The sequence below is a fragment of the Vanellus vanellus genome, assembly GCF_965231255.1.
Source record: "Vanellus vanellus genome assembly, chromosome: 1".
Classification (NCBI taxonomy): Eukaryota; Metazoa; Chordata; class Aves; order Charadriiformes; family Charadriidae; genus Vanellus; species Vanellus vanellus.
The window spans coordinates 40173691-40199920 of NC_138905.1; the positions used below are offsets into that span (position 1 = coordinate 40173691).

General features: G+C 36.2%; 1 protein-coding gene across 1 annotated transcript in view; it reads left to right on the forward strand.

Annotated features, from left to right (window-relative positions):
- The window catches only part of RAB3IP (RAB3A interacting protein), a 34679-nt gene extending 10117 nt beyond the window's left edge, over positions 1–24562 (forward strand). Inside the window, exons 4-11 of the mRNA XM_082488859.1 lie at positions 6159–6254; positions 8818–8895; positions 9281–9484; positions 15169–15297; positions 17562–17674; positions 21147–21246; positions 21353–21422; positions 24205–24562. Of these exons, the coding sequence (XP_082344985.1) occupies positions 6159–6254; positions 8818–8895; positions 9281–9484; positions 15169–15297; positions 17562–17674; positions 21147–21246; positions 21353–21422; positions 24205–24287 (873 nt within the window). The 3' untranslated portion in view covers positions 24288–24562. The remainder of the gene's footprint in view (positions 1–6158; positions 6255–8817; positions 8896–9280; positions 9485–15168; positions 15298–17561; positions 17675–21146; positions 21247–21352; positions 21423–24204) is intronic.
- The last annotated feature ends 1668 nt before the right edge of the window (positions 24563–26230 follow it).

Sequence of the window (26230 nt, forward strand, 5' to 3'; positions counted from 1 at the left end):
TGAATATGTAATCCTAGCAGTTAAACTTGGAACCTGAGTAAGAACAAATTAAAGTTTAAACTTTAGAAAAGCTTGTCCAGCTCCTGATAGTATACCAAAGTACAGGTAATGTACTTGAAAAACCACAACTCAAATCAGCTGCTGTTACCTTGGAATTATCTGAAAATCTTATTCCAGTGTATACCAATTTGTCTCTTAAAAGTTTGAAATGTTTCCTATTTCACTCTGAAATTTAAAGTAGTTTTTAAGGAAATGGCATTAAGGCTGCTAGGACCTACTAACTGCATGTTATGTATTTTCAAACTCTTTAGTCATCTTAAAAGCGATTCAGCACTAACTTGAGACTGTTCGTGTCAAAGTTCTTGCTAATTCTTAGCCCATCAGGTTGATTCTTACCAGTGTTGTACTGGATGGATAATTTATTTTGTCTGCTTGTCTTCCTAAACTTGCACTGTTTCAGAATTGGTCAGTAACACAGGAGTCATAGCAGGAGTCTTTACAGACTGTAAAATAATAAACCCTATTCCTTCTGTAATATCTACTTTCTTCCACTTCCGGTATGAGGACTAGTTTTTTCTATCCATAATTAATCTCTGATTGCTTTCTTCCAAAAGTCATGGCTGTTCACATAGGGCTCTGCAATATTCAGTATGTCATGCAGTCTTTAAACTTTTATTTCCAAGTATATTCACTTTTGTCAAAGAGTACTCAGTTTAAAAATCTGTAGGGATATAATGAATAGGTAGTGCCTGTGTATAGCTGGTTGTTTTTTGCATAGTGGTTTTAAATTCTTTGTAAGTCCCTGTGCTGTTTATTAAGAAAACTGAGAAAAATGAGAATTACAATTTGCACCTGAATTTTGTGAGCTCATTGTTCATTCCTGGAAAGTCTGTAGTCTGTAAGGTTTCCAGGCTCAAAGTAAACACAAATTTGCTATGTTGCATTTTTCATTTGTTCCAAATTTCTTACCCAAACTGTATGCTATTGTAATATGCCTTAAAGGTTTATCTGAATTTGTTGCAGTTGTGATCAAAAGGGAACTAGAAAGGAAATGGGATTTTGAACCTTAGGGATCCACGGTCTAATTTTTTTTTTTCATGTCTCTGCTTGGAGCACAACTGTTTTCTTAATATGCTTTCAGATTTTTACATTACAAAATGTATGTGTGGCGTGTAATTGTTAGACATTTAAGTATGGTTCTTGAAGAAATTATTCAGGAATAGAATAAATATAATTTTTTATTTCCCTCCTTTGTGTATGCCTTGTGTTTCTTAAGACTACAGAGTTCACTTCTCAAAATGAACAGCATTTCTGGCAAAATTATTTTAAAAAAAAAAAGTCAAAAATTTGTTTCTTGACAAGAGGCAATATAGTTTCTACTTCAATCTAAATTGGTTGCAGCACCAAATCATGCCATAAGACTGGGAAAAAGGCTGAGTCAGAGTTAATGGCAGGACAGCATTCTATACTGATGAAGCATATAGAATTGGACATATTTTTGCCTTAAAATGCCCCCTTAAATAATATTACATAGATTTTTCACTCTGAGACCATTCAGGTAATTTTTGCTTATTTTTTCACTGAAAACTTAATTTCTGGCCATATTCAGTAAAGTGGAGCTGAAGAACCATTGCTTTAGATGATCTGAACCTTTCTCTGTGTTTTGCTACCCCTTGAAGCAGCATCAGGAAAACTGAGGAGGTGTTAAAAGGCTTAGTGATTCAATGCCTGGGACTTTATGTCCACGTGTCTATGCATTTGTGTTTTTTCTGCCATGTTTGGATTGAGCTGTGTCACTGTGGCTACTGAAGGTAGATTAACCACCTGTAAATAACATAGATAACATCTGAGAGAATAGTGATGGTATTTTGATATATGGTATTTCTTGATGTGCAAGTTTACTGGTGTCCTTGCAAAAGAATACCTTTTGTTTGCTTTTCATCTCAATTAACCAGCATGTTGCATGTATTTTGGATAGCTCACTTGTAGTTTCTGAGCTGTGGCAGTTCATAGTCGTGTTTTCCTTGAATTTTTGTGTGATTTGGCCCTGAAGTTGTTTCCTCACCAATCAGACCATCAGTATAATGATGTAATCCATGACTGCAGAGGGAAACTTGGGTTTCTGTGGTGATATATTTTCTCTTGGAGTGTTGAAATGATCAGCTGTCACTGTTGGTTATCCCTCCTCTCTGATGAGGAAAGAGCAGTCTACCAGAGGTGTTGGTTGCAAGTACTGTATTTGGTTTGAGAATGAATTCCATGCTTCCCACAGTCTTTAGATTAAGATCTATAGGTTTGTTGGTAACAAGTAAAACCATGTTTGACTTCTTGTAGTAGAAATGTGAATTACTGATATTCCCCTAGTATAGTGAAATTGAGAGAGTGTTTTCCACACTGATACAGTGATCCTTGTGAAGGAGGCGACAGTATAGAATGTGGTGTTGTAAATTTCAATTGTAGTGTAAGAACCTGATCCTCAGATCTAGATTTTTCTGTCAAAGGCTGCAATTTCTGTATGCATTCTTCATCTCAGAAACAAACTGAGTGTTGCAGTTTGATCTCTTGTCTTCAGGTCTTATGTGTCAATACAGGATTTGAAGTAGACTTTTTTCCATTATTCTGCCTGCTGTTAAAGAATGCAGTGTAACAGAGGCTGTTGCCATTATTATAGTGTTTCTGCACAGGCTAGCACTGACAGTTAAATCTATTTTTCCACAGTAAAACATGACATTTTAAAACTCTACATGAATTAATGAATAAAGACATTCACAATAACTATCCAGGAATTCCAGTAGTACTATACAGTGCATTCAACATTCTTAAATTTCTGTTGCTATTTGCTTGTAAGTTAAACGATAAAAATAAGGATGCTCCAGAATAATGTATCATCCCAGAACTCCGCTGAAGAGTATGCTTTCAAGCTTTTCTGAAACAAATTGCAACTGAATTGTAAGGTCACTGGCTTGTGATTTTTTTTTTAAAAATGAGTCTGTTCTCTGAAGGTGTTTTAGCAGTTCCTTGCTGTCTTTGAATGATGAAAGTTTTCAGTTTCCACATCTCTGACTGATGCGGTTGTAGGCATAGAAATTTTCTCAGGCAAGTAGAAGACTACATGCAAGCAAAATAGAAACGTCTTCACCCACACTACAAGATGATAATTCAATAGTTTGTGAAATGCTTTTGTCTCTGAAAAGATATTCTGGACCTTCTCTTACATTAAACACCCTTGTAAATGTGGTTGCAGTGGACTAATTTTTCTGTAGGTTGCTTAACTTGGGTGCTGAGTGAAGACCGTTCAAATAGAAACACATTCTAATATAAATGCAAGATTTTTTGACAACTTCAGAATTCAGCGGTATCCCATGGTTCTGATTTTAGGTGATAATCTGTAGAAAATCTTTGCTCTCTCCTTTATCTTCTGCATCTAGTTCTGACTTTGTTAAATTGCTGAACTAGATGCAGGATGATTTTCTTTCTAGAATTTAAAATACGAACGCTTTTGAAGCAGCAGTTTGCATTCTTTATCTCACTGGTTCTTTCTAAAGACCCACCTTGTAGTCTGTCTGTGAAGATCAAAGTGAAATAAGCGATAATGTGACTCTTTGATATAGGATTTTTTTTTAAACTTTACGGTGTTTTTCCATGCAAGTTAAATTTTTTTTATTACCTACTTAGACAACTGTGTGTGGTGTGCTTTATAATAGCTTATCTTTTTCATGTAGTTAATTTTTCAGAACAGTAATGTGGGAAGGACTGCAGCATGGATGGTTAGTCTAGCACACGCAAGTCTCTTCTGCCTCTATATTGTGTATGGCTGGGAAGCCTCCAGTAATACCTTTAAGACACAGGCAGCAGTAAAGTTTCTAATAACTGCTAAGCTTTTTGCTTTGGGCACTTTTTATTTCTGCCCTGCTTAAAGAATCCAAGCTATTAAACTTGCTTGGCAAAATAATGTGTTATATTATGCTCCTTCTGAATCATGTCATGGAAACTTGCCCAGTGTTTGACAAATCTAGCTAAGCAGCCATGTGTAGTAGTCTGCCTGGTGTTGTCTCCTTTTTGTTTCTGTTAAGTAGCTTTACTTGTCTGCCTAAATTTTAATTTAAACCCCGCTAATCTTTCCAGTTGCAGGCAAAACTGTAACCATCTCACTTAAAACAGTGTATTAGTAGTGATAGCCCTGAAGTGAACCTGGGGTAGTTCTACCTTCATTGTGAGTTTGATAATTCTTGACGTGAAGATTAATATAACCTCCTTTTAAGAAGTATTGATGTGTATGTAGCATTTTCCTTACAAATCAGTGAAGTAAAGCAAATGAAATGTATTATGTATTCTCTGCAATATAGGAACACATGAAACTTGAGCTTTAAGCATTTGCATCAGAATCTTTCATTTCCTTATTAAGAGCCATACTTTATGTATGAAATACTTCAAACCAACACAAAATTAATTAATAAAATTTTGTTTCCCCTTTCTTTTTTTAGCCTCTTTTTTTCCAGTATTTTTTTTTTCTTTGGCTTTTTATATTCCTTTTTCCTTCTCTTTTCCCTCCATCTGTAGCTGTTTTCCTGCCTTTCTTTTTTGAGATAGGTCACTGTGTCCAAAATAGTAGCTAGTAAATAAGAGTTGAGTACTCTGAGAAATACCACATTTGGAAAAACCTGATCACTTAAGTGGTACCTTTCAAAATAGTTATTATCCAAAGTTAAAACCAAATAAAAGAAAGGAGAAATAATGCCTTTTATACTATATGAGTCTAGAACACTCCTCAAACACTTGTTGAATTTAGGAGCCAAAATCAAAGGAAAATTAAGATTTTCATCTTGAAGGAAAATCTGTTGCCAGTTTCACTGCAGAAGTTGAAAGCAAGACCTAATATCAGCATGCTACAAGGCAAGGTGTAGTTTTCCACATCGTTGTGTACAACACTGCTCAGTCATGAAGACTTTGGGAGGAATACTAGCCACCTCCCAGAAACACAAGGAAAGCTCTCATTTGGGCCTTTTTTTGAGTCTGTAGTGACTGACCTCCCAGAGTTTTCTTAAGGTAGCTGTTTTCTTTACTAGTTTCTGGAGGTTTTCAAAGCAAAGCCTTGCTAGATTGTATTTGGAGTCTTTAACTTGTCAGTGACAGGCTTGGGTCCCGCATTTCAGGAGCCATGGTAGTGTAATAGCTAGCTTGGCAGGGGGAAAAGAAGAGGCAGAAGAACTAGATGGGGGTAGAAGGAGAGTTGGGGCCAAAAAAATGCTTGAAAGGTCATAGTGGATCTCACTGCTTTTGTTTCCCTTTTTCTCTCCATCCTTCTCCTTCTTGCAAGAGATTCCAGGGTTTAACGGTTGGGAAAGGGGAGAGGAACCTTTCTTTCAAATTCCTTGTTGAACGTTTTGTACTTCTCTGCAAATTACCCCACTTTTCCTTCAGACTTGGGAAAATACAGATGTGTTTGGGCATGTGTAACCCTTATACTGCCAAATCTGTGTTAAAATCTTAATGTGAGAGTGGTATAGTCAGGCTGCCTTCACCCAAATTTTAGTGTTGTAGACAAATAACATTTTGAATTTTATTAGGCTGCTGTAATTTGATTTATATATCTGCATAAACAAGAGCAAGCATATAATTGCAGTATGATTTTTGAATTGTATTAGTTGTAAGGAGATACGCAGGAGACAGTATTTATAGTAGAATATGTTTTAAGACTCTTTTAGAATTGGAGATTGTCTTGAGACAAAGCTTTTTCTTTTTTTAAAAAAAAGAGCATTACTTTCCTTAAGTGTCTGTTAAGGAATGGGTAAACAGAACTGGTATTTTCTCTGTCCCGATAATTAACTTGATCTATATTTTAAGTGACTCAAGTCTTCTATACTTTCAGGAAAAAAGCTTTTTTTACTTCAGAGTATTTTGGAAATGCTGATGGCTAGGTTAGAGATACGTTAGATTGGCCTGGTATATTGCTGTATAGCAGGAGGAATAGCTATATGTATGTAAAGTATTAATTGCTTCTAGTATTAAGATTAATATTTTGAAAGGCTTTGTTTAGCAAAGGTTTTATGTGCCTCTGACTTTTTTTTTTTCTTTTTCTCCCCCCTATCTGTGGTATTAGCTTTAAAAGGCCAAATTACTACTCTAAGTCAGAATAAATAACTTTCAATTTTCCATAGGAGCTGAAGTTAAAAGATGAAGAATGTGAAAGGCTTTCTAAAGTGCGAGATCAACTTGGACAGGAATTGGAAGAACTTACAGCTAGTCTGTTTGAGGTTTGTTGGAGTCTTCGATGTGATATACTTAAAGGAAGCTGAGCCAGATGTTTTATGTAGAATCAGTATATTGTATGCTGAATTTTTCTGCAATAAGCTTATAAAGGGATTTGCGTCCTGAAGACCCGGGTGTGTTGAAATAGAGGCTTAAGAGCAAGCGGTAGACTTTTCATTAGATGAAAGAGACCTTGTTGAGCTAGTCAGTCTGCCTAGACACAAAACGAAGAAAATAAGGAAAATCTATCATAAAGCTTAAAACTACTTAAGCTTATTTTTTGGCATAACTATTTTGAGACAGCTTCTCTGTCAGACAGTAAGGCTATCTAGATAAGGGCTAAATTTGGGGTTGCCATGGTGACTAAATAAAAAAAAAAAATAATGTAGTGCCAGATCAATGGAGGTAGCAAGTACATAAATTAACCATGGTTTCAGCTTTTGAATTTTGGGTCTGGCAGCATGCTACTCCCACAAACTTGAAAAGAAACATTAATACTGAGTGATGCACTGGGGTGGAACCTGGTTACCAAGTGAGAAGCCTGAACTTTAAGTGGGACCTTTTCATTTGAAAAAAAGGCAGTAGTGCCAGCAAAGACTGTGAGCTTGTATTACACAGAAAAAAATATCTTAAATCCATACTTGAAGCAGGATCTGTTCTCATTTTATCATAGGAATATATCTAGCAATACCTAGAGGCTAAATTGCAATACCCATAACTGTCAGAGTAAATGTCATAATCCAGAGATGATTTATATGTTTACCAAATTCTAAGTATTGGTTTTCAGCATATGCATAAAGATACAACATTAGGTATGTTTTAGAAACAGTATTTAAACCTATGATGATTTATTGGAATGAAAGTGCTATTAAAACCTTGAAAATACTGACATTCAAAAATCAAATTACAAACTGCTCTGTGGGCTGGCAACACATTTTATTATATCATCCCAGTAGGGCAAAGTTACTTAAAATATTAAGCAGTTCCTGTGTGTAGAGAATAAATGGAAGACTGGAAGGGTACTTTTTAGCATAAATACTTGTGTATATTGGGAGGGAGGAAAATGTTGGGCAGGTATTTTAACTGTAGAGGAATAAAAATTCCTCTTTTATATTATATATAGAGTGAAATTTTATATTAATGATACTTCATAGCTGAGAACAATATATCAATTTATTAAAACTATGTTTGAAATAGTGTATTTGTAGTAATTCTTTGCGTTTTGATTATTCAGAGCTTCCAACTGTAGTGGGCATGTCACTTGAATTTTCTTTTGTGATTTGATTTCTCTAAGAGGCCCTAACAACACACAGTGATGAAGTTTCTTGATTTTTGCACTGGGATTTACAGCCCTTGAATTCATGTTCTATTCTGAATCCCACTGACTTCAGTGACTGTATAAGTGGATATGCTGGAGCTTATATTAATGCATCCCAATGGAGGATTGAGACTTGTTTTGCACAGCTGGGTGTATATATTATATTGCACTGTAACATGCTTTGCTTTCAAAGGTGCATCACTAAGCAGAAACTGCATGGTCAATGTTAAATGTATTTGTACACATTGTATAAATGTGTATGTTCCCATTCCTGCATGTGTCTGTTTTTACTTAAGAGAATTTTACAAACCCACATTATGCAACTCTGTTGTATGCCAGTGAGAGCCAGATCTTTTGGTATGATGATGTATGAACTTTTTTGTTTTATTTATATAGCGTCCAGATACGTGCTAGGCGCTTTACAGATATGAGAAGGATCCTATCCTAAGTAATTTAGTCTGTGGCCTTGTTCTTTCAATCTTTGTTGCCTTCAGTAAGTACCAAGTAAGAAGAATAGTTTGAACACAGGAGCAAATTGCTGGATCAGAGCCTAAACAAATACATTATGCAGACAAAAGGCTTAGAGGTATGAGGTAAAAGGATGTATAAAAAATTCCTAGTCCTTTTACACTTTCTTCTTTATTGGCTTAGCTTTGTTTCTTTAGTTGGATTATTTTTTAGTGCTTTTTCTGTTCTACTTAAGAAATGTTTATTAATCTGTAAACTATTTTTAACTTACTGCTTTGTCTGTTGAATTGATGGTAAGAATTTAGACTTCATAGTTGTTTGACTGGTTCCTTCATGCACAAATTTACAGTTGACTAAAACTGGTTATTCTGGCTAGAAGAAGGGAGAAGTTCTTTTGAAGGTGCTACTGTGCCCATGTTGGTTTTGTTGCTACTGGTTGAGTCTTTATGGGGTCAAGGAGCTTGACTTGTCAGCCACTGAAGCGTGACTGGAGCCTGGTGTTCATGACAGGTATTGTTCCTGCTGGAGGGGGGTGGGTGGAGTTGCTGAATTTCTGAATCTGGGCTCAGGACCAAGGAGAAGAAACTTGGTGGGCCAGTAATGAATCCAGATGATAGATTTGTAGGTCTTTTTTTGGTATGTAACTATTTAATATCAGACTGTTGCACAACTTACTATTGAGAAGTAGTGTCCATAAAGCAAAAGTATGTCCTTAGTTTTTTTTTTAACTAGATCTAGTAAATTTGTGTGAAGCATTTACACTAGCTAAACATTTTTTATAGGAAGCACACAAGATGGTTAAAGAAGCTAATGTCAAACAAGCTGCAGCAGAAAAACAGTTAAAAGAAGCACAGGGAAAGGTGAGTTTTTTCCGGCTTGCTTGCTTTGTTTTTTCGCATGGTTATAAATCTAAAGTGTGAATCATAAAGATGTAAATAGAGCGTTACCTGTATACGTTATTAAAATATATACTAAGTTGGTTTGTGTTGCCTTGACATATTCTTAGCTAACATCTATGGACACAGCTGGTGTTTCAGCATCATGTCAGAGAGCTAGCAAGGTGCATAGGAAGCCAGTGTTACTACAATACGCTTTTGCGTAGGCATATGTGTGTTAGTACTGTTGGAAGATGAAGTCTTGATTTGAACCAAGATAACTGGAAATTTTGTTAAATGATTTAACATATTCATAGCCTAGGATGATGTTTTTGTTTGTTAATTACTTTATTTCTGCTCCCCCTCCAAGATTGATGTCCTCCAGGCTGAAGTAGCAGCATTGAAAACACTAGTACTGTCTACTTCACCGACATCTCCAACTAAGGATTTTCAGTCTACTGGAAAAACTCCTTTTAAGAAAGGCCATGCGAGAAACAAGAGTACAAGCAGTGCTATGGGTGGCAGTCATCAGGACCTGACCATGATGCAGCCAATTGTAAAAGACTGTAAAGAGGTAACAGTACAAGGATTGTCCTCTTTTTGCTGATAAGCTGGCTTTATTGTTTGTTTTACTCATAGTAAATCTAGTATATATTAAATCTTCGTGTAATAAGGACTATTTTAGAGATATTTTTCATTAATGGAAGAAAATTTTTCTTACATACCAGTATGTGGTGATTTTTCCAAGTCTTGTTTACCTTTAAATCATGATGGGAAGATGAGGTAAGATTTGAAATACTGGAATGAATAATTGGAAGATGGTAATTCAAAAGAAAAATACCGTATAACTGAATGACAAGTTCTGGGGGCTTTTTTTACGAAGTCCACAAGTTCATAAACTTTCATAAACATTTCATAAACTGTCATAGAAAAGAGGAAGAGTAATTTTATATTATATATTTTTATATAAAATGCAAGTCTAGCAGACATGCTGTTGCGGACTTAGAAATAGCTACATTGTGCTGGAAGAAAAAAGTGTACTTGTGGATAATTCTCTGAAAACACCACCTCAGTGCTCAGTGATGGTCAAAGACCTACAGAGCCTTAGAAATTGTTAGGAAAGGAATAAATAGCAAAAGAAAAAGCATTATACTGCTGTATGTGGTAAATATGTGTGTCTATGCATGCAGCTATGATACTTTCATCTCTGAAAGGACATAATGAAAATATGAGGAAGTGTGACATAAATGGTCAAACCTATAGAAGTATTTCTGTGTAGAGAGAGACACTTGAGGTAGAACAAAAATCTATACAGTCACAGTTGACATGGGGAAGATGAATAGTGAACAAATATTCCTGATTTCTTTTAATATGAAAACTCTGGAAGCTAAAAGTAAAATAATTTTCAGTCAGTACATAACGAAACTTTACAACTCTGTCACGAGGTAGCAAGATTACAAATATAAATGTGTTCAAAATGTAGTCATGCAGAGTGACAAAAGAAAATGCTGTCAAGGTGTATAGAAGATAGTTATGATATTTGGCTTAGGAAACTTCTTTAACTGTAGATTGCTAGAAGTTGAGAGGCTGTAAAATGAAGACACGTCACTGTCTTCTCTCATACTGCTCTGCAGCCAGCTCTGTGACTGCTGGCCATTGTCAGACAGGTAACAGTCTAACTGGATCTTTAATGTGATTCACAGTGGCCATTTTTATACTTTGTTTTGCCAGTCATCATTAAGTGCATTTATACTATACACCTTTTTACTAAAAATCTAGAAGATAAAGGTATTTTCCTTATCTGTTTTGTACTTGGGCTTCACCAAAAAAAAAAAAGCTTTACATCTTGCCTGCCTGCTGTCAGTGGTATCCAGGATGTTTTCCTTATTAAAATTGAATCCTTATTGCCCTTCAGAAAGGGGGAGAGCTGGGATGGAATCCAGTTACTTTGTAAGCATCACACAGAGGTCATGAGTCAATGAAATTTTTAAGTGTCAGGCAAAAGTGAGAGGGGAGAAATCTGTTTTGCCTTAATTTCTTGTGGAGAGAAAGTGGTGAATGTGAAGGACGTGCTTCAGAAGGTCCAGTCTGCCTGACATTTTTCTTTCTTTAGTTCAGTCACCTTTCTGTTGGCTGCAGAAGGAGACACTTCAATGCTGATCAAGGCTGCTCAAAACAGGTTTCTTCCAGTGGCAGCTTAGGGACTTAGTAAGAAACACATGGATTTTCCACCTACTGGGACTTGGCTTTCTATCTCGCTTCTGAGCAGGAGCACTTAATGGAGTGCAGCATGGGATGAAGAAAGCAAGACTGCCTCAGGCATGGTGGTTAAGACATTGTTTTAAGCAAGGGAGATAGGGCTTCCCTACTGCTTTTGTTATCCAGTGTTTTGTGGTTTTGTTTACTGCTTTTGTTTATTGTTGGTCTAGGGTAAATGTTCTTGCATTTCTGGGAGCTGGTTCTGAAACCCTCATTCTACCCCCTTCTTGCTAAATGTTCTCGCCACTGAGTTAGGTTACCCCTTTGTTCTTCTGATTTTCAGTGACTCGGCTTCAAAAGGGGGCCTGAGAGCACCCTTGCTCAGAGGTACGTAGTGGCCTTGTGGTGTGTGGAATATAGCTTTGGACCCTTATGGAGAGTCTACCACCCAGAGCATTGTGTTTCGAGATGTTAGATGAAGCTGGGTGTAATACACATCAGCTCTCAAGTTTTTGTGTGGAAAGTAGACAGAGTTAGAGTGGCTCTCTGTCTACCCTAAATTGCAGTGGAGCCAGAAGGGTGCCAACATCCCATAAAATGGTTCCTAACATGTGGGAGTGACCTCTAGAATAAGTAGACGTATCTAATTAATTTCAGTATTGACAAGACTTAGCCAAGCTGAATAGCTGCCTGGATCTTAGGCAGGTAGGTAGCATCCACTCAGTGTAAATGCTGATAAGCGTGTCAGTGTTGTTCAAAGAGCTGAAATGTTTCTCTGATGTTGTATTTTATTGTAAAATGAAAACATTAAAAGTTTAACTAGAACTATTATTACAATTGGCTGTACATTTAATTGCAGGTAATAAAAACTTTGATCTGGTGAAAGCGCAAATAAAGGCAGGGAGGAGATTCACATGTAACAGTGTAGATTGAAAAGGAAGAGCATCAAGCTATATTCACTGAGCAGTGTTTTCAAAGCAGCTTCTTTATAAATTGCAGGGTTTTGGGGGAAATTGAGTTAAATCTAGAAAATAACTGAATTAATAAGAAACGTATCTTGATTTTTAGAAGCATATAGTACCAATTTAAAATGTCTTTTTTTTTTTTCTGCTGATATCTCTTGGTTGTATGCATTTTAAAACCAGACCTGAGATGAGTTTTACGGTATGGAAAGTGTTCATTTAGGGAGCAAATTACACCTATTGAATTTCATTTGTACAATGAGGTTGGTGGCTTAGCAACCGGAACATCTATAGACTGGCTTAATTAAGATGGTTGTTCCTGATTGTACCTGAGTGTAAGGCAAGTAGCTCTAATGGAAAACAAATTTGCCAGTCTAATTTTTGTAGGTTCTTTTGCAAGAAAAACACCCAACGAAAATGGCAAAAGAACTCCCCCAAAAATATATGTAGAAGAATGGCAAAGTGCTAGCAGATCAGAGAAGGGGTGATGCATGGGGAAAGAAGAAAAGACTGAAAGAGGTTGGTTCAAAGCAGTGTACTGGTCTTTTTAGTTGGAATAAAAATAAATTATTTTAATAAATAATAAACATTATTTTCCCTGTTTCATTCTCATCTGTATTATTCTTTTTTAATATTACAAAATTTTAAAATCACATCCTGCTTTATCTTTGGCTTGCAGTATACATTCCTTCCTATAGCTTTAGGTTCAGATTTTAGGAGTATAGGTCTGCGATAGTACAAGAAAGGGATTTAAGAACCAGTTGGAGGGGAAAGGTGCTGAAGTCTGTGTCAGCAGAGTGTCAAAACCAGTCTGAGGACAGCGTTGCATCTGAGGAGCAGGATGGTGTTTCATGTTGGGGACTGGCATTAGTCTTTTACGTTGGATTAGGAGTATGCGTTGGAAGCACTCATCCCCACTCTGCTTGGTTCACATCTTGGAGCAGTATTGGTGCCCATTAACAGGTTCCCTCTCAAGTAACCCTAAACCCTAAAGGTGTGCTCTGCGACTACCTCAGTGTGCTCCAGCTGTTAGTGGGTAGCCAGCCCATGGGACAGGTTGTAGATCTTAATAGTGACCTAGTACCGATCTCCCAAACGCCAGACTGAATAGGTGCCTTCCCACTGCTAAACTGATCTCAACATGAAGCTGATGAAACAAGGTGTTTTCAAAGCAGATAAAACCATCTCTTCCTAACACAGAGCATGCTTATTCCTAGCATGATTTAATGGGTTCTTTTAGTATTTCTTCATTGACTAGAGGAGCTGTGGGGGAGCAGGTTCATCAATGACTTGCTTAGTGGACAAGGGAAAGGCTGTGGATGTTGTCTACCTAGACTTTAGTAGAGCTTTTGACACTGTTTTTCACAGCATTCTGGAGAAACTGGCTGCTCATGGCTTGGATGGGTGTACGCTTTGCTGGGTTAAAAACTGGCTGAATGGCTGGGCCCAAAGAGTGGTGGTGAATGGAGTTAAATCCAGTTGGCAGCCAATTGCATGTGATGTTCCCCAGGGCTCGGTATTGGGGCCTATTCTTTTTAATGTCTCTATCAACAATCTGGATGACGAGATTGAGTGCACCCTCAGTAAGTTTGCAGAGGACACCAAGTTAGGTGGGCATGTTGATCTGCTTGAGGGTAGGAGGGCTCTACAGGGGGATCAGGACAGGCTGGATCAGTGGGCCAAGGCCAATGGTGAGGTTCATCAAGGCCACCGGGTCCTGCACTTGGGTCACAACAACCCCATGCAGCACTACAGGCTTGGGGTGGAGTGGCTCAAAAGCTGCCTGGTAGAAAAGGACCAGGGGGTGGTGGTCGATAGCTGGCTGAATACGAGCCAGCAGTGTGCCCAGGTGGCCAAGAAGGCCAACAGCATCCTGGCTTGTATCAGAAATTGTGGCCAAGCAGGACTAGGGAAGTGACTGTACCTCAGCACTGGTGAGGTCGCACCTCAAGTACTGCATCCAGTTTTGGGCCCCTCACTTCAGGAGGGGCATTGAGGTTCTGGAGCGTGTTCAGAGAAGGGCAACAAAGTGTCTAGAAGCACAATTATGAGGAGAGACTGAGGGAACTGGCGTCGTTTAGCCTGGAGAAAAGGAGGCTGAGGGGAGACCGTATCGATCTCTACAGCTACCTGAAAGGAGGCGGTAGCAAGGTGGAGTTTGGTCTCTTCTCCCAAGTAACAGGTGGTATGATAAGACGAAATGGTCTCAAGTTGTGCCAGGGAAGGTTTAGATTGGATATTAGGAAATATTTCTTCACTGAAAGGCTTGTCAAGCATTGGAACAGGCTGCCCAGGAAAGTGGTGGTGTCACCATCCCTGGAGGTATTTGAAAGACATGTAGATGCAGTGCTGAGCAACATGGTTTAGTGGTAACTTGGCAGTGTTAGGTTAATGGTTGGACTTGTTGATCTTAGAATCGTTTCGGTTTGAAAAAGATCTTATGATTCTAAATCATGCCCAGTGAATATTCTTGCCTTCCTGTTGTAGCATGCAGTTTGGGCAGAAAGATGAAAAATGAAGAATAAGAGTATAATTTTAATTGATTTGTATATTGAATTCCTGCTTTCATTTGCTAGTGTATTTAGTGCGTGAAATGTCTGTTTTCTTTTTCGTGTTCAGATAGCAGTGTGTTCTATTCAGATGCAGGGTGAACATATAAGATGTCTAGGATTGCAGTTGTTTTCTTTAGATTTCTCTTCTATAACTCACAGAAATTGAGATGGACTAAAATGCTGTAATGAAAATGCATCAAGAAGAAAATTAAGTTTTGGCTTTTTTTCTGTTGAGCAGTCAGTTAAATTTTTCAAAGCTATCCTGGAAGCTTAGGAAATGGGGGAGAGGTAATTAGCTTGTCCCTGCTGGTGCAGTGACCAGTGAATGCATTATGTTTGTGTCTTGAAAATGATATGTTTTGATTTGCTTATATTTACAGTCTTAAAATTTCAGAAGGTGTTCATAGCTGGGGTACAATAGCATTCTTTCACAGTGTGATGGAAGGCATTTAGTTTTAATGCCTATTATTAACCTGTGGATATTTGCAAATGGTACAGTAATATGATAATTGCAGTGCTAAAATATGTGAATCTTTGTGTTCTAGGCTGACCTATCTTTGTACAATGAATTCAGATCTTGGAAGGATGAGCCTACTATGGACAGAACATGTCCTTTCTTGGACAAAATTTATCGGGAAGATATTTTTCCGTGTTTAACCTTCTCAAAAAGTGAGGTAATGGAAATAGTCTAAATGTGGTCACTGACAAATATGTTACATGAAGCCAATAGACTGTATTAAAAATGTTTTCCTTTGAAGTTTAACCATTTTTGTTTCATTAGAGTGTAACAGTTTACAGTGAAGTGCTGAAGTTTAGTCTAGAGTATTGAAATGACCATTTATTTTCTTCACCATTATGCTATTCCGGATATGGTCTTTTTAGCTCTATTCTTTCCTTACTCCTGATGTTTGTAGGAATGGATGGTTGGTTTTTTTTCCCTGATGTTTCAAAGATACTGTTTTTTAGAAATAGTGTCCTGTCACTGTCTCTTGTTTATATAGGGGGCAGTAGAGACCAACATATTTAATTTTGTGAACCAGTTTTCTCTCATATCAATCAGAGAAGGCTGTAAACACAGTCTGGGCATTTTATTTTTTTAAGAGTTTTGAATTACAAGAATTAGATTTAGGGATTTGATGGGTTTCAACAGGGGCAGTTTGGGAACATGGTTTTAGATGGAGTGAATTATGAGACTTTTATCCTTGTGTTATTCCCACACACTCTCCCGTACACAGGAAAGACTAGAATTTTACCCATCTTGGTAATAACGTTGATCTGTTTCCACTGATTCCAACTGCTTTATTTCATTTTTGTTCTTAGGTAGCATTTGCAAGCTGTAGTTGTGGTATCGGTCTCTAGGGGAAAGGGACCGTATTCTTAGATCTAGCTAAAATAAGAATAGCAAATTTTAAAGCCCTCAGACTTGATTTTTTTTCTCCCAATAAAATTAAACATCTCACATGGAAAATTCTGTCTTTTCATAATGTTTATCTGTTGTTTTCATGTGGTATTACGTTCTTTTCCCATGCTTTTAATCGACTGTTAAGGCCATAAGCATGCATCATCTTTTAGTTAATTGTATACCAGTTCATTATGGTTGGAGTACAGCATCATACCAACCTCTCCCACCAAAAAGTTTACTTAGTTACTATGGGAATTAAATTGCTTCTGCAGTATGTGTACGTAAGTCACCCTGTTGTCTTTCCCAGCAACTTCATTTTGTTTTTTTTTTTTTTTCTGCTTCAGTGGTGATATAACTACTGTAGATTCATATTTCCTCTTAAGGAAAGAATGAGGCTTCTAGCACTTGTCAGTTATTGTTTGGAGATGCTCTGTATTGAGACCAACTTCTGTTGTCACTTGAATATCAATAAACTAATGTGCAGTCAACCCAAACAATAAACTACAAGTGTATTGTGTTTTTGAATAATTGGAAATGCAGTTATCTGAATGGTTGAAGTATTACATTAACCCTCAGTAGCCTCTTGTGTATGTGTAGTGTTTTGTTATGCTTTTGGGAGATGGCAGAGTATTTCATATGAACGACTTTAGTAGTAACATTCTGGTTTTAAAATATTCGAAGTACAATAGAAAAATGTCTTTATTACTTGGTAGGAAAGAACCTTGGCACAGAATTATTTCACTAATAACATAAATTGCACCTTCTTCTAATTCAAGTAATAGCTGGTACTTGTCCATACTTAAACAGTAGTCTTGAATAAGTATTGGGTCCAATAAAGCAAAATGAATGTATTTCTAGTATCTTATTATTGTGTGTTTATTAAGAACTAACATAAAAAGCCTGAGGAAAGTTGCACATTGTTTCATGAAAGCGATGTTTTAATTAGACTAGTGTTTGAAAGTTGCAACTGACTTTTCTATGTATTATGTTCGCTTTTCTGTCTGTTGTATTGTTCAGTCTTACTTGTTTGGACACATTTCTAAAGCTATCTTTGGCTGAAAAACAGTGACATAACACTTACTTGTTTGTTTGCAAGATAAGGAGACATGCTGCCTCATTTTGTGTTTCCATACAAGAAGAAAATTAGAGCAATTTTTTAAAATAAACAAAGTTTGTGCTGTATCCAGTTTCTGACAAGAACACTGCATGTACAAATGTATATGCTGTTTGGGCTTATGAGGAGTGACTGAAAATACAGTTAGCATTTTAAACGTGCTTGACTGCATTCCTGGCTGTAAAGGCAGTTATCTTGCCTCAGGGAGGGCAGGGTTATTTGGAGGGCAGATTTTAAACAGGAGCCTGGAAATGGAACCTCTTGCTCACAATGAAAGCAAAATCTCATTTGTAATTGAATTTCTTTTCGGGGAATTGACTTTTTCAAAGTTCCTAACTTTACGGAAGAAGAAATGTGTCACTGCTTTGAGGCAATGGGTAATGCAGAGCTGTTTTTAACTGTTTTCTAAATTTTTCTTCCAGTTGGCCTCAGCTGTTCTGGAAGCTGTTGAAAACAACACTCTGAGCATTGAACCTGTTGGCTTGCAACCTGTTCGATTTGTGAAAGCTTCTGCAGTTGAATGTGGGGGACCAAAGTACGTTAAGCTAACAGACAGAGGGGGAATCTTGACTCATTTGGGATAACTTTCAAATTGAGAAAACTGCTATCGGCTGATCACCTCAGTCAAATTTGTGTATCTCAAACTTTATTTCCTAAAATCTAAGACTTTAGGATTGCTGTTACAAAATTTTATGCAGAAAGTAAGCAACTAGTAAATTAAACTTTAAAAAAGACTAATATAGAAAAAAACCTTTAAGACAAATTCCCTTTTTGGGAGAGCTGTTTACTTCACTTATGATGCATTGACTGCAAAAGTGATATTCACTTCCTTGGAGAAGACCATCCTGATACTTAAACCAGATGCTTTTGAACTAGGGACTGTCACCTGGAAAGTGTAATGAAAGAAATGGGTATTGAAGTAGCACAGGCTGAATATCGGACATCTAGAATATTTGTGGGCTAAGAAATTTAGGATGTACATAGCGCACTAAGGTAGCTGAAGGATTTGAGAGGAGGTGTATAGACTAAATCTTCTGAATTTGAGCAGGAGGAATGTAGTGAAGTGGGAATGAAAGTGAATTTGAACTTAAGAGCAGGAAGTATGCTTGAGTGATAGGAAGATTATCTTGGAAGTTTTGGAATGGTCCTAGAGGAATCTGAAGCAAGACTTGTCAGGTACTGATGCAGACATTGAAGTTAGGTGGGAGGGGCTTGCCTGAGGCACTGGGGCCATGATGGATGTGGAGGAGAAAGAAGGGATTTGTAGTGTGCTTTAGTGTATGTCTGGGTTAAGTAAGCAAGGTCAGTGTTAATCTGGAGCTTTCCAAATCTTGATAAAGCCTTTACTTTTCTGTTGGTCAAGTTGACAATTGTCTCTGTAACATCTATATTATCGGAGTTCAATTTTCTGATAGAAAACTTGCATCAAAATGTTTTCATCTGGCTCTTAAGATTTTTTTTCTTTCTTACTGCTGTTGGTTTTTAGTTCTTGTTTTTTCTCTATTTTTGAGTGGAAGAAAAAATACATTGAACTTCAAAATGTTTTACTTTCTCTTTAAAGAAGCTGTATAAAAATGAAAATAATAAATGAAAATTATTATTAGTCTACAAAATTCAGGCAATTGTATATTCTTGAGCTTACTTCTGTCACCAGAAAACATGCTCTTTAAGCTGTAACCCCTCTCATCAGGAGGTTCCACCACCAATAATGGAACTACTTAAGGGGTGGTGATTTCAAGTCCAAGATACAAGGCCGTGAGCTGTGTTCCATGAATGCAACAGAGAATCTGGAGAGCCAGAAGCTACTGAAACAAGTCATGTGTCATTAACGAGCAATTGGCAAATTGATTTAAAATCATTGTGGTTCAAGCAACTTCCCTATGTCTTGACATGATGAAATATTTACTCAAAAGCAAGAGACTCAATTGCATCATTCAGGAGTTTAATAAGATTTTTAACCTGTTTTCTCCAGTGTAAGATAAATTTTTACCTAGAATTTATGTAACCTTAAGTAGCTGGCTAGGTATATATAAATTAATGTTTTGAGATGACTATGCACAAATTGTAATGTAGTTACTTTAGATGTATCACAAGGCTAGGCGTACTCCTTTCTCCTTTTTCCTGCTGTCATGTAGCAACAAAAATTTTAGTGGCAGTGCTTGTAGATAAGTCATAGGTAAGGAATATGCAGTATTTAAGTGTATTTTGGCAGCGAATGTGCTTTGCTTTATATATGATTACTGGCACTGAATGGGAAATAGGTGTTCCAGTTTTCAATGAATCAGAGTAGCAGTTTCACATTTTTTTATTTTTATATGGTGCAAAGCACTATTTTTTATTGAAAACATGTTCTTAAATAGGCAACAAAATATAGACAAGCTGTAAATAAATAATAACAAAAACTAGAGTAATGTTTTTAAAGGAATTATTTTATTGTACAGTTGTCTGGAGGATGGAGGAAGAGATGCATAAAATAGTAGGTAATAGCCCAACAGCAAAATAAGGAGCTGAAGGCGGAGAGCTGTGATAATAATGAATAAAGGTTCTTGATATACAGGAGTTATTGAATGGTGCCTGTGATGGTGTGTAGTAAGTGCTGCCTTAACGTAAGGCAGCTGGGTTTCCCTGCAGGATTCAAATAATTGTCCCCACGGGGAACAAAGTGCTAAGCTGCATGTGTGCTGTACAGCGCAGAACTGAGTCATTAGTAGTAACCGTCATGCCGGCATTTAAACTGTTGTGATGGAAGATAACATATAGAAGGTAATTCTATAGCCAGAAGGAAAAAAAGGCTTTATTTTCCTAGCATTGAAAGGCTGTCTGTCTTCTCACAAAAGCTTGACTGAAATTGCGATCAGCTTGTTTCAGCTGCTATAGGATTTCTTGGATCAATGGACTGCTGTCAGTCCTTATAAATTGCTATGGAAAATCATATACACTCTTCAATTTTCTCCTGTCTTATATGGTTGTGTGGACCAGCTGCAGGCTATTTAAAAGGGCCTCTGAGCCACTGTTTAGAATGACAGAAGCTTAGTAATTTTTGTTTCACTTTTGAAAGGCTGCTTGTTTTTATACTCACTAATTTTATGAGGTAGAAATAGAAGGGAGAAGAGCCAGCAGCTTTTAAAATCAATGAAACAGTGGATGCCATGACAACCCAGATCATCTGAGGTGCTGCAATATAGAAATTCCATTTTGTGTTTTATTTACATTTATTAAGATCGTATTAATAGCAGCGTATTCAGGTATTCAAACCTTATTTTTTCTAAAGAATGTTGGAGGAAATCTTTAAAAATTCTCTGCCTTTTCCTGAATTGTTTTTTGGGAAGAATTCATGGTGACTACTGACTTTTCCTTGTTCCTAAATATGACATACTTGCAATACATCAGAAGTAATAAACTTGATTATTTAGCCATCACTTTTTATAATGGTAATGGAAAGAATTATTGCCAGACAGCCTGTTTTCTTTTGTATCAAATTATTTTGTATTCTGAATATAAAATACTATTTCAATTTGGGCATAAATGCAAAGCTGGTCTTAAAACGTGCCTGAGACGCTTCAAAGAATTGACTGCTATTCTGTAGGGCTGATATCTTTATGATGAAATGAAAATTCAAGCAGAATTTAAAAAATCTGTTTAAATGTTGGCATCAACTGGTAATTTAAACAATGTTTATTTCACACATGACAAGCTAAAGTAATCCCATTGTTCCAGAGTTGCCAAGCCAGTTTGAATTGGTGAATGTGGAAGTACATGACCAGAGCGTAAGAAAGTTTTAAAAATCAGAAATGCATCACCGTGCACCAGTATTGAAACAAAATTAGTCCTTGTGGTACTAAAATAGTTGACAACATAATGTAATAATTACAGCTTGTAAAATGAAGGTAGACTTGGGTATCTGTGCCAATATGAAGCAATTACATTAACACCTTAAACACATGCAGGTGTTTAGACATTAATGTCAGATTTGTCTATTAAATCATGCAAACTTTATGTTTTTGTAGGAAATGTGCTCTCAGTGGACAAAGTAAGTCATGCAAGCATAGAATCAAATTAGGAGATTCAAGCAGTTATTACTACATTTCTCCTTTCTGTCGTTACAGGGTAAGTAGATTTACTGTGATTTCATTTTGAGTGGTAGTTATTTAGTTATTTTCCCATAGCATTATACAAAATGATATTAACCACTATTATTTTTATGTGGGTTCAGATCACTTCTGTGTGTAACTTCTTTACGTATATTCGATACATCCAGCAAGGACTGTTGAAGCAGCAAGATGGTGAGTAGGAAATTGTATTTGGCAAATATAAATAGAAATTTACATAGTGCATGTGCCTTAAACTTCCTGTCTTTGCATGATAGCAGTGACCTGACGTTACAAGAAAGCTATCTGTTGGTACTTATTGTCATTACAAGAATTTGGTGATATCCTACCCTCTAAAGTTGTTGTTGTTTTTTTTTTTTTAAACAATAACAACAAATTAAAAAGCAGTGACTTTTAGTCCATCTAAAACTCCCTTATGTTATTCAGTAAGAAATTTTATGAAAAATTCTGTAATGAGAGGAGTTAGTCACAGTTTTTCCACACAGTATTAAAAAAATAAAGGCTCTTTCACAGAATATGGAGATATTTTAGACCAAAAAAAACCCTTAAGTTTGGTTTGATCTGGGCCATTTTTTCTTCTTTCACTTGGTGTTTTGGTGTGTCCTCTGATTTCGTGCATTGAGAATTCAGACAGCGTTTCTTGTGGGAGACAGTGTTTCTTGTGTCTCCCTTTCTTTCAGGGAGAACTGGCAAGGATCACAGTATTTTGGGTTAAATTGTAAAAAATAAACAGGAAACCATACTGTAATTGTTCAGCTGAGTGCAGCTGAGAAATGAGGTGTTGGTCATTGCTGTGGCATGGCAAAGTGTCTTGATTAGGGCTCTGCTTATAAATGTATCTGACAAAGTAAGGCTTGATTACCCCCCAACTCCAAAAGATAAATGTGTTTTTTTACTGCCATTGCTTCAGGCTGGTGGTTTTTTTTTCCCCATCAGAGATACCCAGTTCCTTTTTTTTTTCAGTCAGAAGAGCATATCCAACAACTGCCTATTTAAACTCTGTCTATGCAGTAATTTGGAAATTTGCTTAACTGTGCTATTTGGTTTCAATATGTCCATATAAAAGAAGATGGTTATGAAAATGTATGCACTGTACACATAGTTACTTAATTCTGGACTTAAAAAATATATTATGTTGGACTTGTAGTTATTGGTCTTCATTTGCAAGACTATTTTAGCTGTTTATCACTATAAGAGAAAATGATGATAATTTGATTGTGTTTAAACTGTACATAATTGATGTAATTGTATTTCCTGTCTAAGTCAAAGAATATTGCCCAACAGCCTTCAGTCCAAGGTTTTTTTTTGAAACAGACCATATCACTTAGGCTACTGGATTTGCTAAGCACAGACAGTGGAAGAACTGTCACTAGCCCCATGTCAATAGTTAATTTAAAAAATTGCTTTCACTTTTTAAATTTAAATTATTATTTTTGTAGTTCAGTTGCATTTTTGAAAGTAGAGTGAAACAGCATTGCAGTGTTTATGGATGTCTGTGCTTTTCATTCTTCTAGTCTTTGAGTCTGTGTGGATTGTCTTCATCTAGAATTTGGCTAGAATTATCCCCACTTTGATCTACCTCGCCTATAGTCGTCTCTCCTGATGTTTCCCAATTTCAAGAGCTCAGTGTTTTAGCTACACCCAAATCTTTTGTTTCCATTTCTAACATGAAATATTCCTGAGGTGATAAATAGAGAGACTGTTCTTTACAACATATAATGCTGTCAACTTCCTTGGTTTCATGGGGAATTTTCATGGAATTCATCAGAAATTCACCTATGTCATACACTAAATTATGTTTAATAACACCTTCAGATGGTAGTAATTTTTACTGATGTACTAGCATTGCAAAAGATCTTGAAAATTGTTTTAATTTGGTTTATAGTTAAAAGGCTTTTGATCAAAAGGACTTACATAGTTTCAATTAAAAGTTGTTTACTTTGCTATTGAGGATAAAGAAATTAAGTTAATATTTTTTCCATCAAATAATGAAGTATTTTCTGCATTATCAGAATTATTTATTCTTCATAAGAAATTTTGAAAAAACTTGAGTTTGGTGTTTCAGCTTAATTGTAATTTTTACCGTTAAAAGCATTGAATTTGCATTTGTAAACTTATATAAATATTTCAACAATAAGAAGAACGTGGGCACTCGTGATAATTGTCTGCATAATGCATTGCATGCAGCATTTCTACTTACGTACAATATAATTTTTGAGACAGAGGTTACTTAAAAAGCGGTTTTTGAAATACGGTAGTGAAGACTTTGTACTTGTTGCTCAGCTTAATAATACTTGTAGTCATTCTACATCATGATCTTGACCACATGGAAATTATTTTTGTCTTGAGTAATTATATACTTAATTTTGATTTGTATTGCTGTCGCATCTAGAAGCTTAAGGTATGCTGTAGATTCATCAAGTTCAGCAAAATACAGATGAAAAAAAAAAAAGTCCTTTTTCTCTCTAGTTTATTGTTGCTGGCGGGGTACTGGTAGGAAAAAAAGAGGCAGGAAGAAAGATTTCAAATGTAAAAATTATAACAAAATTACAAATTCTTTGATGAAACAATTCTTATCCAAAAAGTTCTGCTTTTTTCTTCTTGCAGTCTTTTAATTTTGCAGAAAATGAGTGAAGGGGCAAGGCAATTAAAATGAAAAACAGCAATTAACTGAAGCTGACAAGAAGTACGGATGATTTTTGTTCTCCAGTTTAAAAAGAAATCATCTAAAATTTGGGGATTTTTTTATAGGACCATGATTTAAAAAATACTTTAACAAATTTTGTCACAACCAAGCACAAATAGCCCTCGCGTATTAATTCTGGTTTTACTAGATGTATGCTACTTAAGTTCCCCTGAAGTGATGTACAGTGAGGCAGCCTGTATACATCAGTTGAAATAAAATATGAATTCAGTATGTTTAATGATATTTCTGTTTTGGTTTTTTTTTTTTTAGTGGATCAGATGTTCTGGGAAGTTATGCAGCTGAGAAGAGAGATGTCACTAGCAAAACTTGGCTACTACAAGGAAGAGCTCTAGATCTTTTTACTCTTGCGCATGCATGAACTTCATTGAATATACATAACTAAAATTGCTGAATCTTTTTTTGTCACTTGATATTTATTTCCACAAAGTGGGTTCAAGATCTTTCTCCTTTTGCAGATTGCACTAAGAAGTACTGTGATTGTTTTAAACTGACCTATGCTGTATATGCATACATATAATACTTAGCTGAACAAACGTGGTAAGCACTTGCAGGTGTATTAGTGATTGTAATTTACATTTAAAAACAAAACTTCTGATTAAAGCGTTAGTCTGAAGCAGTGTCTGTCTTCTGTTGTTTGTGATGCAGAATGATGTGCACCTCCCTGATATGTAAAACTGAGATGATTTTATGAAGAGGGAATATATGCCTGACATTTTTTTCATTTTAGTGTTTAGATATGTGTATGTATCTCTTCATGCATGTATGCAATACAGGTAACAGACAATTAGGAAAACCTGGAATTCTCTCAAGTGCTACTTTCCTATATTTTTATTTTTTAAAACAATGTAAGAAGAGAAACATATCCGCTATATCCACTCTTCATTATATCTTCTGTCTAAATTAGGGTGCTTTTCAAACATCAAGAAATCATAAAATTACCTTGTTCGCTCTTTAGTTAGAAATATGCCCCGATCCCTGTCTGCCTGCTAAAAACTTCCTCTTTCCCCTCTAATTTATTAGAGTTCTTCCATTCCTTTAAATGATTTTTTTTTTTTCCCTCCTGCTTTTTGGGGATTTCCAGTTTCCAGTGTTTTATGCATCACTATCCCACAGCTGTCCTTAAAAGTGGAAAATATCTGTTACATGATTTCTTTAACATGCTGATGATTATTTCCATATAATGTTAGCAGTTTCTTCACACATACAATTTGCTACAAAGAGAACCCAAAAAAGGGTCATGGCTTCTTACAGAAGATGCTTTTCCTGTTCAAGTGCTACTTTTGCACTTCAAGTTCAAGCAGTCCTTTTTCTCTGGGCGTAGTCCAAGCAGAAAGCAGACAGTTGATTAAGTTACAAGGAACATAGTTGTGGGTATGTGGTAGACTTGCTATGTAAAAACAGTTTTGGAAATACGCTAGGTCTTGATCATGACAGCCATTTAGCAGTAACAAATAAGATTAAAGCACTGGCAGGTAAACTGAAAAACATTAGAAGTACAGGCAAGTTTATATAGAATCGTAGAATGGTTTAGGTTGGAAGGGACCTTGAAGATCACTGAGTTCCAATCCCTCTGCCATAGGCAGGTTTTAACAAGAAACAACTCAGTGGATACAGATCATTCTTTTCATTCTTTTTTTGTTTTTTGATGCACAACAAAAATAAAGCTACTCATCAGTGTCTTACTGGAGTGTTTTCAGTTTTTACGAAAGTAAACTGAATGAGTGGTGAAATTCAATACCATACTTGTGTTGCTTGCATGTATATGTGCCTGAAAACACTCTGCAAGTGTTGGCTTTGACTATGCCTTTCAATGTTAAGATTAAAACAAACAATTGAACCTAAATATTTTACTAGTAATGGAGCATGTCCAGCCTGGGCTATTTCAGTACTGATGAAATATTTTTATCAATCTCCTGTTACTGGCTACTAGTTCCTACTGTAGAAACCTGGAGTAATTCCACCTTCAATTGTTAAAAGGGTGTTTGTTATTTCAATAGTACTAAGGGAGTCTGGTTTTCTCCCTCTTTGAAAACAAACTGTATTTGTTGGTATTATGTTTTCTCTTAGGCTTATAAATGCTTCCTAAATGATTGTTAATCCTTGGTTTACATAATGAAATCAAACCTCTTCCGGAATTAGCTAACGGTGGTTGAACGATAGCTGGTAGCTGCTGCTGCTACTCTGACTTAATAATCCTTTATAAGTGTTGCTCATTCAAGTGGAGAGAAGGGTCCTTCCTACACATGACAGTGTCAAGCCATAAATGGTATCTAAA